At 45.8% G+C, this 14,421-nt stretch overlaps 1 protein-coding gene across 6 annotated transcripts in view; it reads right to left on the reverse strand.

The window, feature by feature from the left end:
- The window catches only part of Ehmt1 (euchromatic histone lysine methyltransferase 1), a 139,990-nt gene that overhangs the window by 38,016 nt on the left and 87,553 nt on the right, over positions 1–14,421 (reverse strand). For all 6 annotated transcript variants that reach the window (XM_042672664.1, XM_042672662.1, XM_042672665.1 and 3 more), the window contains 5 exons: positions 8,602–8,745; positions 7,444–7,670; positions 6,259–6,432; positions 4,215–4,297; positions 3,321–3,427 (listed from right to left, as the gene is read on the reverse strand). In XM_042672664.1, coding sequence (XP_042528598.1) covers positions 3,321–3,427; positions 4,215–4,297; positions 6,259–6,432; positions 7,444–7,670; positions 8,602–8,745 — 735 coding nt within the window. The remainder of the gene's footprint in view (positions 1–3,320; positions 3,428–4,214; positions 4,298–6,258; positions 6,433–7,443; positions 7,671–8,601; positions 8,746–14,421) is intronic.

The raw sequence follows: 14,421 nt of genomic DNA on the forward strand, positions 1-14,421 counted from the left end.
ATGATGTCTCATGTAGCCGGGCGTGGTGGCTTATGCCTGTCATCCTAGCTACTTGGGAGGCTGAGATCTGAGGATCACGGTTTAAAGCCAGCCCAAGCAGGAAACTCCATGAGACTCTTAAACCACCAGAAAACCAAAAGTTGTGCTGTGGCTGAAGTGATAGAGCATTTGCCTTGAGCTGAAGAGCACAGGGATAATGCCCATGCTCAGACCCAGAGTTCAAGCCCTATAACCAACAACAACAACAACAAAAAAAAAAAAAAAAAAAAAAAGAAAGAAAATTAGAAATGAAAATGGATATATGTACACAATACCATAGAAATGTAAAAAACCATTAAGTACTACCATGAACAAAACTGGACAAATATAACCAAAGAAAGCACTGGGTCGTATGCAAGTATATACAAATGTATTAACTGAAATAAGACAGCCTTAAGGGAGAGTTCCAATAATGTAATTCTTTAGAAAGCCAAAATCAAAGTTCAACAAAATAAAATACCAGGAAGCAAGTACTGAAAAGGGGTAGAGCAGGATCAAGGGGAAAACAGTGGACTAATGAAGAAGAAAATTCAGACAAGAATCCAATGTATATTCTACAAAATTGAGAAGTATGATGAAGGAGGGGAGGGTAGGGGAGGGATGGGTGAGAATGTTGAAAGAAGTGACATTGATTAAGATATATTATATTCACAAACTGCTTTATTAAGTGGAAACTCCTTTATATAATTAAAGAAAAAATGACTAAGATATTAAAAATAAATTAAAAAAATAACAGACTGATAAAAACTGAATAAGTTTTTTAATGTCTTCCAGTAAAAAAAAATATGTCTTCCAACAAAGAAAAGACCAGTATGGGATAATTTCATCGATGAATTTTACCAAACCTTCAAAGACTAAGGCCAATTCTTCTCAAACAATTCCTCAGAAACAAATGGTAAGGAATCCTTCCAACTTATCTATAATGCCTGCATTACCGGACTAGACAAGGACACAATTTAAAGACAGGGGGGGAAAAAAAAAAAAGACAGCTGGACACCAGTGGCTCAATTCCTGTAATCCTAGCTAATCAGGGGAAAGGTCTGTGAGACTTTTGTCTCCAATAAACCACCAGAAAACCAGAAGTGGTGCTGTGGCTCAAGTGGTAGAGTGCTAGCCTTGAGCTGAAGAGCTCAAGGTCAGTGCCCAGGCCCAGAGTCCAAGCCCCAAAACAGACCGACAAAAAATACCCAACATACTATTAGCTAGCTGAATGCTAGAGGTTCATGCCTATAACCTTTGGTCCTCAAGAGGCTGAGATCTGAGGACTGCAATTTAAAGCCAGCCCAGGCAAAAAAAAGTCAATGGAACTCTTATTTCCAATTAACCAGAAAAAAGCCAAAAGTAGACGTATGGAGGTAGAGTATCAGCTTTGAGCAGAAAAGCTAATAAGTAAAACCTTAAGGCCCTACTGGCAAACACACGCACACGCACACTGGCACGCACGCGCGTACATGCACGCACACACACAAACACATAAACTAAGAGCATCACAGTACCTTAATAATAAACTTATAAAACCACAGTAACCAAATTTTTCATTATCCCTAATCATCAAGGAAATACAAATCCAAATCATAAAAGAGCTACCATCTCACATCAGTAGAAATGCTTTTTTTTTTTGGTTGTAGGGCTTGAACTCTGAGCTTGGGTGCTGTCCCTCAGCTCTTCAGCTCAAGGCAAGCGCTCTACCACTTGAGCCACAGCACCACTTCTGGTTTTGTGAGTAGTAAATTGGAGTCTCATGGAGTTTCCTGCCTGGGCTGGCTTTGAACTGTGATCCTCAGATCTCAGCCTCCTGAGTAGCTAGCATTACCAGCGTAAGCCACCAACACCTGGCTGAAATGCTATTTTTGAAAAGACAAAAATAACAAATGTTAGTCAAGATGTGGAAGAGAAACCCTCTTACATTATTGTCCATAGTGCAAATTACTACAGCCATTATGGAAGACAGTATGGAGTTTTCTCAGAAAGCTAAAAACAGAATACCATATGCTATAGAAACTCTATTAGTGGGTGTATATGCAAAGGTAGGAAGTCTGTACGTTCAAGAGATGTACCCCCATTCTTAGCTGCAGCACTATTTATAAAAGCCAAGATGTTCATTCAATCTCTCTTGATGTACTTCATCAAAATGGATAAAGAAAATGTGAACAATGAAGTCCTGAGTTTAAACCCCAATACCACCAGGGGGAAAAAAAGATGAAATCTTGACATTTCAGTCTGGAGGACATGCTCTTAAGTGAAATAAGTTAGGACTAGAAAGGCAAACACCACCACAGCCATGTTTTCAACTTACATGTGGAAGTGGAGAGCAGAAAGGTAGCAGAATGGGGAGGGGAGCAGAGTGCTGAAGGGGGGCGGGGGGGGGGGGAGGGAGGGAGAATGGGCACAGGCGAACAGTGGAAGAAAAGGAGTAATTTATCATACTTCACGGCAAAACAGGGTAACTGAAATTTGCACAATTAGTTGAATATTTCAAAACAGCCCAAACAGAACAAGATCATTTTAAGATGTTCCCAACAAAAAGAAACATAAATGTTTCAGGTGACAGATAGGCCAATTGCCCTGATCTGATCGTTATACATTTTCTACATGTATTGTGACAACACACTGCACCCTAAACAGGTACAATTACTATGAGTCAATTTAAAAATTTAAACACATTTTGTTTGTTTATTTTTGGTCACGAGGGTTGAACTCTGGGCCTGGGCGCTGTCCCTCAGCTCTTCAGCTCAAGGCTAGCGCTCTACCATTGAGCCACAGCACCACTTCCAGTTTTCTAGTGGTTTGAGATCAGAGTCTCATGGACTTTCCTGCCCGGGCTGGCTTTGAACTAGGATCCTCAGATCTCAGCCTCCTGAGTAGCTAGGATTACAAGTGTAAGCCACAGGTGCCCTAAACACATTTTTTTTTGTTAAACTACTTACATGATCACAAAATTATAGAGCAGATTCTGGTTGATTTTAACAATGATGGTGATATAACTAGACAGTGTGGGTTGGGCAAGGAAAGGTCCAAGCTGGGTAAACCCTCATCCTCTGCAGTAAGAGGGCAGTAAATATTTGAAAAAAAAAAAAAAAAAAAAAAAGCTAAGCTAAACCTAAAAATCATTTAAGATAGTCACAGGAAAGCAATGCAAACAAGGAGATAGCTTCAGGGTTAGGAAGAACAGGAAGGGGTATCAAAACCATTTCAGTCACACACTGAGGACCTGGTGCCACTTCACTGCGACAAACATTAGGAGAGCTGAGAAGAGGTCTGAGAAAGCCACATCTCCGAACCTGAACCAACATGTGGCAGATGTCCACGTGTCCGGCCTCCGCTGCAGCATGTAGTGGGGAGCGCTTATTCTGATGCTCCATCTTGAAGTTGGGATCAATTCCATCAACTGTGAAAGAACACAGTTTACTAATTATGTCAGACACAGCCATGGTGCCATTCTGAAGCTTGTAAAAACTGGGCAGCATCATCAAGATAGACCACTAGCTCCAGAACCAGGAGAGACCTACCACACCACTTTGCCCAGGCCAGGCCCACTTCTGCTCCTAAAACAAGAAGGATGCGCAAGAGCTTTGCATGAAACTCGACAGGAAGTCTGGCCTGGGCGAGGTAATCACAACGCACACTTGCTTCCAGCTCTTTGTCTGGGCTTCCAGTAGGACCATAAGGATACTGATAAGGGCAAAGGAGGCTTCAAGGAGAGACATAATAATGGAGGATTGGGACCATGGCCCTGAGACAATTGACCTGGCCATTTGTGGGACTGAGGAGGATTTGAGAGACAAGAGTCTTGCTATATAGTCCAGGCAGTTAAAGAGACCAACTGAGTAACAGTGAAGCAGCTTAGCACTGTATGAAATCTATGAGGCAAATTAAAATTAAAAAATCAGTAAAATTAAAAAAACAACAACAACTCATTCACTTCTTTTATAATGTGCTGCCAGGCAAAGGGCTGCTTAATTGTCTTTTTCAACCCAGAAAGGATGAGATTCAGAGAGATCAAGTAAGACTACGTTGGTGAGAAAAGAGGTAATCCAATGGGACCACTCTGCTTTCGCTCTGGAGCTCACAGCCCAGCGACTCACCCAGCATGAGGAGCACTTCCTGTCACTCACCCAGCATGAGGAGCACTTCCTGCCACTCACCCAGCATGAGGAGCATTTCCTGCCACTCACCCAGCATGAGGAGCACTTTCTGCAACTCGCCCTGCCTTGCGGAGAAGTACAGCTGCTTGGGGTGGAAGCGAAGCTTCTTGGGTCTGTAGGGAACAGAGGACAGCAGTCAGCACAGCCCTTGTTGGCCTTGGAAGCTGAAGGCCTACTTGCTAACAGCTCCCTGCCAACTCTTCTAGGTGAAATATATCAGACATTCTAGTCCTGAAGCCCTTTCCAGTGAAATAACAAAACAGGGATGGGGATGTAGCCAAGCAGTACAGCATTTAACTACCATGTGCCCCAGCACTGGTAGGATAAGGATAATAATAGGCTAGGACCCATGGCTCAAGCCTTCAATTCTAGCTACTTGGAAGGCAGAGACAGAGAGATCACAGTTCAAGGACAGGCCAGCAGGAATAAAAGTTTAAGAGACTCCATCTCAACCAATGACTGGAGATGGGCACTGTGGTCCATGCCTGTCATCCCCAGTGGCACAGGGAAACACAGTAGGCAGACTTCCACCTAGAAAATAGTGCAAAAATGGGCTGGAAGTGTGGCTCAATGGCTGAGTAACTACTTATCAAGAGCAAGACCCCAAGTTCAATCCCCAATACCACCAAAAAGAATGCAATTATCTTACAAACATGGTATAAACATGCTGTATGCCGGTAGTTAGGCTTCTATATGACAAGAGACTACACCCAGGTCATAGGTACACTGCTCCTTTGTAGTAGATCAGGGAGGCCTGAGGAGCTACCCATCTATGCTCAGTGTGGCCATGAAGTACCCCACCAGCATAGCCATGGAGGTGTGGCAGCAGGCCCAGCTCAGTTTCTTTTTTTTTGTTGGTCATGGGGCTTGAACTCTGGGCCTGGGTGCTGTCCCTCAGCTCTTCAGCTCAAGGCGAGTCCTCTACCACTTGAGCCATAGCGCCACTTCTGGTTTTCTAGTGGTTTACTGGAGATAAGTGTCTCATGGAGTTTCCTGCCCAGGCTGGCTTTGAACCTCAATCCTCAGATCTCAGCCTCTTGAATAGCTAGGATTACAGGCATGAGCCACTGGTGCCTGGCCCCAGGTCAGTTTTGAGTGGGTGATGACAGCCATCATCAAGGGATGTTAGTCACTTCCAGAAGTTAAGAAGGAGCCGGCTCAGCAAGGGCTAAGACAAGGTATCTTTGCTGTAAAATTGAAGCTAATAAATTGCTAAACAAGAGATAGGAATAATCTGAGGTCATAGGCAGAAACTGTGGTCAAACAGTCATTACATAACTAGGCTTACAAAACAGGCTACAAGGGCTGGGAAGGTGGCTCAGTGGCAGAGTGCTTGCCTAGCATGCATGAAGCCCCGGGTTCAATTCCTCAGTACCTCGTAAACAGCAAAGGCCAGAAGTAGCACTATGGCTCAAGTGGCAGATTGCTAGCCTTAAGCAAAAGCAGCTCAGGGACAGTGGCCAGGCCCTGAGTTCAAGCCCCACGACTGGCAGAAAAAAAGAAAACAGACTGCAGATATACAAATGAATAGCTACAGGGGAAGACTAAAAGTCCGGCGGAGGGACTTATTAGCATCAGAATTCTATTAGATAAGAGTAAGTGCTCTATTTTTCCTCCCAGGAAAAGGCAAGCTCAGTGCGCAGCTTGGTCTGCCTCCTCATGCAATGTGAGGCTGTTCCTGTTCCCAGGAAGGGAAGACCAGTGGAGGGCTTCAGGGTATGGAAGCTTGCAGGTAGGTCTGAGGACTTACTGGTGCAGCCCTCATACAGCACGGGTGCTGGGGGACACCAAATGTGGTAGGATGGCAGACGGGTCTGCCCTAGCAATGTGCAGCCAGGTCACCCAAGGGCAGGTGAAGGGCAGGTGAAGCTTACAATACTGTCCTTGCTCAGGACTTCAAGAATCTTACCTAGTACTGTTAACATGACAAAGAGGCCAGTAATTTTCTATGATTTTCCCAGGGTAGACACAACTAGCTCTAATGAAGAGTGTTACTCAAAAAGTTAAAAGCACTAGCGACCCTTTAGGCAAGCACAGGCTCTGCATCATCCCTGAAATGCAGACCAAGTCTTACTTTTCTGAGTCCAGAGCAATTAGAGCACTTTCCAAGGTTTCCTTTCCAGGTCCCTGGGAAAGGCCAGCAGTCGGCCTCACAAGTCCAGGTGGTCCTGTGGAGTCAAAGCCCTCGGGCATCTGGGGGACTGTAGTCTGTGGTTTGTCGTCCTCAGAGAGCGTGGCTCCAGCAATGCTTCAGGGGAGGAAACCATTAAAACGTTGAGTCTCAGCACTGGAGACGTTCCTTTCTCATAGAAACCAATGAAAAGAGTAACAGCACCAGCTCCAACCTGCCCACAATGCCACCTATAAGTGGAGACAGTCTGCACTTGGAATCCTGTTCCCTGAGATGTGACATTCAAAAGTCAGGACATTTCTAGGGCTCTCGGCAACATGCTCACTCACACTTGCTTTTATGGACAAAATTTAGGTTGGCTACTACCTTCCTCAACAGAAGGAAGTTCCCAGAGCTGTGACTGTAGGTACACTGAGTTCACAGATCAACAGGAAGGCAAAGACACCTCCCCAACCCTTAGTTTTGAGGTCTCCACACCTTGAATCCTTTAGGTGACCTTCAATAAAGTTTTTCTATCACTATGATGTTCATTAAGTTATTTTCCACCGTCTGCTGGGTAGAGCTCATAGGTTTTGTCACTGTCCTGAAAAGACTCTTCACCTACTTCCTTGCAGGACATGGCTGGTGGGACGGCTAACTGTGGTATCTGTTCTACCTTCTCAGCACCTCCCACCAACTATAAAATTCTTCAACTATTCCTATTAGGTTATCTTAGGAAGGCCATTGTGTGTCTGTAGGAACATTTTAATTCTTTTAGATATTCATCCTGTCAGGAAGGGCCTTCAACATTATGCCAAGCAGACAGCGGGAACAGGAGCAGCTGACAGGATTTCAAGGAACAAAACAGCTACCTATAGGGACTACAGTAGAGACACAACACTGTAAGGCCACACCAGTTAGGGCAGCATGAAAACTGATTCAAAACAGGTACACGAATCTACAAAACCACACTGACATAGACCCATGTGCAAATGACAATAAGTGAACATCAGTGTTGTTTAGTTGCCAGAAATCACAGTGAGTGCCAGAGGTGGTTGAGACTTCTGCATAAAGCAGCAAAAAACCTCTAACAACAAAACACACCTTCAAAGATACTGTGTGGAAAGCTCAGCCAGAGCCTCTTTGTACCTGCCCGTGGTGGTGTCAGCCCTGCCCTCGGTGACCATGCTCTTCTCCTGCCCAGGGGCCAGCATCACCGTAGAGGTTGTGTCTGCTTTTGCTATGGTCACCTCTTTGGCCTTGGAGGTCTCCTCCCCACAATGGGGACAGTAGCTGGCATTGTTGACTCGAGAGGCACAATCCTTATGGAAACGGTGAGAAATGCTGCTCTCAGGCTGACATTCCATGAAGTTACCCTAGAAATGGGAAGATGAAACCACTGTGAAAAGTCAGGGCTAAGGAAAAAGCTCAAAGTTCTACTGAACCAGCTGGGCCAAGCAAGCAACTCAAGTGGGCAGGGGCCCAGTTCTCACCCAGCTACAGCAGGACAGAGCAGAAGGAACAAGTGAGTCTGCAAATACTCCTAGAAGGGGTGTAGACAGCAGAGGCCACCTCACTGCCATCCCTTCTCCACTACCACCAACGACGGCCAAGGCCTTTAGTCCAGCTACTGTGAACAAGCAAGAGCGACATAGAAGACACAGTTCAGAGCCTGTGCTCTTCGGGATGGTAGGGAAACAGAACAAAAGTCTTGTGTCAAAAGGAGGAAGTTGCTGGCATTTCAGTGGGCCTGAGTCAGATGCATGATGAGGACAGCTGGACAGCTACTACTGCGTAGAGCTGGAGACAAAAGGACATGAGGAGTAGAAGGCTTAAAGGGATTCAAGGTGGAGAATCCAAGGACAAGCCCAAGAGATGAAGGGTAGCAGGGCACCTGTAGGATAGATGAGCTATTATAGGAAGAAGCCTGTTTTAGGTCCTGCATATTGACAGATTACTGATGAACGAAGTCAGCAAGATCCTGGCAGCAACAGAAAAGAGCACACCAAGAGGGAGAAGGCCTGCCTCTCCCCCACACTCAACGAGGAATCACAGAGCCAAATGAATAGAGCCAGGTGTCAGGCACCTTGTAAGTATGTGTGACTGAGGCAGCGAGAGGTAGGCTCCTAGGGGAGAGAGGATTGATTATCTACAACAAGAAGCTCAAAAGCTGCAGTGAGGAGCTTGCAGAATCCTGGAGACTTCCTTGGGTGAGCCCCAGACTTGAAACCAGATTAGTCTCAGCAGGGATGAGTTAGGCTCAACAGAAGAAGCGCGGGGGGCCCTGTGAGCAAGCTGGGCTCTTACCGCTGTGCAGAAGTAGCCGCAGCCAGGACAGCACTGGTGCTTCACCATGCGGCCCCGGTGGTCTTCACAGAGCACCAAGAGCGGCGCCTTGGTGGATGGGCGCATCAGCTCATACTTGACCACGCTGTTTGTGCACCGGCCCAGCTGCAAGCAGACAAGACCAGGGGTCAGTGACAGAGCCTTGAGGAGACAGTTTTCCACACCCTAGGCACTAGGAGCTGCCCAACACACAGGAGGTGTGTGTGTGTGGGGGGGGGGGGGGGGAGGGGGGGAGTCTGATGGAAGGAGCTGTGAGCTTGCGAGAGGGGCCTGCACTCATGAGCACACATCAAGCATCTGTCACACACCATCAGCAGTGGGAACCTAAGAGGAAGCCACCAGTGTCTGCCTAACTTGTGCAAGAAGGTAGCCAGGTACCACATTCAGAGAATCAGGTGCTTAACTCAGGCAGAAATCAAAGAAATCAAGGTGAACGGAGTCTGTACAATGAACATGTGCCAGGCAGGACAGCCCAGGTCATCCTAGGTAAGCATTAGACAACAGTACAATTAGCCTCTAAGAAACTTGGAGCAGCTGGAAGGTCCTGGATATGGGGTCACAGCTGAGTTTCAAGAAACAGAGGAACCAAGTCTCCTTGGCCTGCCTGAGGGACGTGGGCAATGGAGGTCCTAAAAGGACCAGGCTAAGCAAGCCATGGCCATCATCACGGAGGCAAAGGCTGCTCTGCATGAAGATATCCAAGACATTCCTACATGCTGCAATATGCGAGGCCAAGAGTGACCTTTGCAGAGTGCTGGTTTACTATGTAAACGTCTCTGAAAGCAAGAAAACAAAACGAAACAAAAGCTCAGCAGGAAGAGAAGAAAGAGGGTAAAGAATTGAGTGGCAATTCACAAAAGCACTACTACCAATGCCCCCAAAACGAATGAGACATAAATGGCCTCTAGCACTCTTCCGCTCTGCTGGCGTAATGCTGTTGCTCAGCCAGGCTGCAAAGGTGAGCTGGTGGCCATGAGCTCTGCAAACAGAGGCAGAACCCATGAGGCAGGCTGAACGAGACATAGCACAAAGTTTCTGGAAACTTTCAAAGTGGAAATATGAAATCAAAAACTTCCTTATGTATACTCTTTTCCTAAAACTCCATCTGAGGATGTGGTTTTACTCATCCAGAAGGACAAGGCCACTGCCATAACAGAACAACAAACATGAAAGCCAGTGAGTGAGGGCACATGGGACTTCACCCAGGCTTTTACAAAATGACAGGGCATCACCCCATAGCCCCAGACCAAACTTGGAAGGGAGAGGATTGGGACATGCATACTCAGGAGCCCACAGCTGATCCAACACAAGATGAGCCACAAGTGTCCCCACAATATGGAAAGCAACAGAGAAAGCATTTACTTGTCAAAACAGAGAGGACTCAAACCTGCCCGCCTTCGGGCAGGACCCAGGTGTAAGAGCTCAAGCAGACTCAAGAGCAAGGGAGAGGGGGCTGGCTTATGAGAGGAGCAGACATGGCAGAGCCCAAACTTGGCCTCCATTCTGCTGCAAAGAACTTCCTGTCAGGGGCTGGGAGTGTGGCTCAGTGGCAGAGTGCTTGCCTAGCATTCATGAAGCCCTGGGTTCAATTCCTCAGTACCACTTAAACAGAAAAAGCCAGAAGTGGCACTGTGGCTAAAGTGGCAGATTGCTAGCTTTAAGCAAAAGAAGCTGATGGACAGTGCCCTGAGTTCAAGCCCCAAGACCTTCTAATCAGCATTGGAGCCCATCAATATTTTGTTAAACTTTTTTATTTTTTTGGGGGGGGGGTAAGTTTTAAGAATAGAGACAAAGTATAACAAAACCCATAAGCCCACATCTAATTTAAAAAATTGCTAACATTTTTCCATTTTCTTTTTTTTCATGGGACTTGAACTCTGGGCCTGGGCACTATCCCTCAGCTCTTCAGCTCAAGGCAAGTGCTCTACCACTTGAGCCACAGCACTACTTCCAGTTTTCTGGTGGTCTATTGGAGATAAGAATCTCACAGGGACTTTCTGCCTAGGCTGGCTTCGAACCTCAATCCTCAGATTTCAGCCTCCTGAGTAGCTAGGATTATAGGCTTGAGCCACCTGCACCTGGCTAATATTTTCCATTTTCATCTGAGCCATTCCTCATAATCTATTTGCTTGACAGTGGATGGAGTATTTAAGAGTGAAATCACATCTTTTTTGTTGTTGTTGTTGTTGCAGTGGTTGACTTGGTGATTGAGTTAGAGACAAAGAATTACACCCAAACTTGTGGCTGCTATGTAAACACTCTACCACTGAGCTATAGAACCCCAGCCCAAAATCTTTTGTTTTGTCCATAAATCACTCAAAATGTATTATTTCTTATAAGCCATTAGTATCCTTTCAAACCATTCTTATACCCAACAAAAATGGTAATAAATCTTCAGAGTACCTGATACTCAGAATTTGTAAGCTCTTAGTGTTGGTTTACTAGAACACAAGTGAGGTGAGCACATAATACCTGATCAGTATCTGTCTGCAGGGTACCTTTCCTTTGCTTTCCCTTCAGGCCATTCTCCTGAAGACCCTGAGTAGTACCAGGTTTTTCTTTTCTTTTTTTTTTTTGGTCGGTCATGGGGCTTGAACTCTAGGCTTCAGAGCTGTCCCTGCGTTCTTCACCTCAAGGTGAGTGCTCTACCGCTTGAGCCACAGCACCACTTCCGGTTTTCTAGTGGTTTATTGGAAATAAGAGTCTCATGGAGTTTCCTGCCCGGGCTGGCTTTGAACCGCAATCCTCATATCTCAGCCTCCAGAGTAACTAGGATTACAGGCGTGAGCCACAGGCGCCTGACTAGTACCAGATTTTTCTAACTTGGATTTCTCACTTGGCTTACTTATATCAGCTAACTTCCTGATCCTCTACTACTGGTGCCCCTGAGACCTGGCAGTAAGGTCTAGACCAGCTCTAGACTGTTGTAGTCCCTGCCCCAGGCAAAAAACTCACAGCCATGGGGCTGGGAAGGTGGCTCAGTGGTAGAGCACTTGCCTTGCATGCCTGAGGCCCTGGGTTCGATTCCTCAGCACCACATAAGCAAAAAAAAAAAAGAAAAAAAAAGCCAGAAGTGGCACTGTGGCTCAAGTGGTAGAGCGCTAGCCTTGAGCTGAAGAGCTGAGGGGACAGCGCCCAGGCCCAGAGTTCAGGACCCACGACTGGACTCCCCCTCAAAAAAAAAAACAAAAAAACAAAACAAAAAAAACTCACAGCCTATGCTACAACTGCTCTACAGCACAGCCCAGTATATCCACAGGTGAGGACTCTTTTATTCTGTGCTAAACTGCCCAATGATGCAGAGAAGTTGGTAAGGGTGGCAATGGCAAATACACCAACACACTGATCTCTTTATTGAAGCCACATTGCCTAGCAGAGTTTAAGATAAACTAGATGAAAAACTAGGTCCTGGTGGCTAACTAGCCTTCTCAAAAGGCTGAGACCTGAGGATCACAGTTTGAAGCTAGCTTAGACAAGTCTGTGAAACTCTAGCTCCAATTAACCACTTAAAAAACAACAGTGAAGCTGTGTCAAGTGGTAGAACACTAGACTTGAGCAAAAAAGCTCAAGGGACAGTATTCAGCTCCAGAGTTCAAGCCTCAAGATACACACACATGTAACCAGTCAAAATAAGAACAAGGGAGAGGTGCATGCAAGAAACACTGTCAATAAATGTTCTCAGATGCAAAAATGTGGTTGAAAACAATAAACGAAATGTCCATTAAATGACATATAACATTTCAGAACACAAAGTCTCAAAACAGTTCTCTCCCAAGCAACCTTTCTGGTTGCTTATGCTCCCCCAATAGAGTGAGCTAAACAAGTGTGGCCAACAGGACACGAGATGGATGTGAAGATGGCCATAAAGACATCAACCTTACTAGTGTACTAGTTTATACAATAGATAGATAGAAAACAAAAAGGGCAAAACAAGGCATTATTAACTCCAAGGGGGAAAATGCTTCAATGATTCCAGAAAGGAAATACAGAAGTGCCCTTCCCTAGCACATCAGTGCACAAGTCTGGAGAACCCAGACACTGAAGACTCAAAACCACAGTGGTCTAGACTGAGCAGGGGCTGAGGGAAAACTGCAGAGAATTAGAAGGTAATCAATGACTCACCCTTGAATGACTCTAACAGTAAAGGAACTAAACCACCAAGTAGTAAGTACATATAACCTCTAGTTAGTTCATGGAGAAAATACGTGGGGGGAAGGGGGGGGGGGCGCCTGGACTCTGGGCCTGGGTGTGTGTGTGTGTGTCCGTTGTGGGGCCTGGGTGTGTGTGGGTGTGTTGTGGGACCTAGACTCTGGGCCTGGGTGCTGTCCCTCAGCTCTTCAGCTCAAGGCTAGTGCACTACCACTTGAGCCACAGCGCCCTGCTTATGTGGTGCTGAGGAATTGAACCCAGGGCCTCATGCATGAGAGGCAAGCGCTCTACCACTGAGCCACCTTCCCAGCTCCGGAGAAAATACTTTTGACCTCACAGATCCCACTCTCCTTACCCCACCTAATAAAAGAGTCACTAGGAAGAAGGTCTCATCTTGGTCCAAGGCTGGGGATATCTAAGCATTAATAACAAAGAAGTAATCCTACTAAATAGGTTGAAATACATGGCAATTTTTTTTTTTTTTGGCTATTAAGTAGTTTTTAATCATTTCTGTGATTAAAGAAGTTGCAATTCTGTAAGTCAGGCTATGAGTACAATGTTTCTTGGTCAATGTCACCCTTTCCCTTGTTCTACCTCATTTTCCCCTCCCGTCCCTTTTTTGGGGGGTTGGTCGTGGGGCCTGAACTCTGGGCCTGGGCGCTGTCCCTCAGCTGTTCAACTCAAGGTGAGCGTTCTACCACTTGAGCCACAGTGCTACTTCCGGCTTTTTCTGCTTAAGTGGCACTAAGGAATCGAACCTAGGGCTTCCCAGCCACTTTCCTAGCTCACTTTTATATACTTTGATAAAGATTTCAGATGACTCTGATGACTTTATCTCACCCAACAGATCTACAGCTGTTGACACCTTTTATAAATTGAAGGCCTATAGTGTCCAGAACCGGCTAGGCACAGGAAATAAGGACTTGAACCAGCCTTGATTTCTAGTACTAAGTTCTTCTGATAGGACTCTACTCTTCTTTCTACATTCCCGTACAGTGCCACTGTATACATTGCAACAAGGGTTGTGAGTGTAAGCTGACTGAAAATGTATACATATTGTTTTGTAGATTCCAGACTTCCCCTTCTGGTGCTACAGATTTTCATAAATCCAAGGGACCTGGGTGGCCCGTTAGTGCCCACGGGTTACAATCCAGTGCCAAACTTTGGGTGTGAATATGTGGAAGAGTGTTTGCTTGAAGGATGTGTGTGTGTGTGTGTGTCTAAGATGATGGACCTTTCTCTCCCCAGTAGCTGAGTGTGAAGAGCTGGCTTCTGAGCAGACAGGAACAACTAAGGGGGCGACAGCAGTCACAGGGGCCTGGAAACAGCAATACCCTGCAGAAGTACTACAAGAATCCATGTATGTGTGCACATCTGAGGGAAGCTAGGAGGAGAGCACAGAATCAGAGGGAAATGGGTAAAAAAATATGGCAGAGGAGTCCATCAGCTGTACTGGACATTGATGAAAGTGAACTAAGCAACTCAAGGGCAGCAATGGGAGGGAGGGAAAGAGAGAGGGAAAGAGGGAACAGCTGACACTAAGCGGAAGGAAAGAAAGGTACTGTCAGAGGTAGAGTCAAAGTTCATAGAATTCATAAACTTTATAGACCATGATAATTACAATTCACCTTG

This window comes from Dipodomys spectabilis, unplaced genomic scaffold (assembly GCF_019054845.1).
Source record: "Dipodomys spectabilis isolate Male_0828 unplaced genomic scaffold, ASM1905484v1 ptg000756l, whole genome shotgun sequence".
NCBI lineage: Eukaryota > Metazoa > Chordata > Mammalia > Rodentia > Heteromyidae > Dipodomys > Dipodomys spectabilis.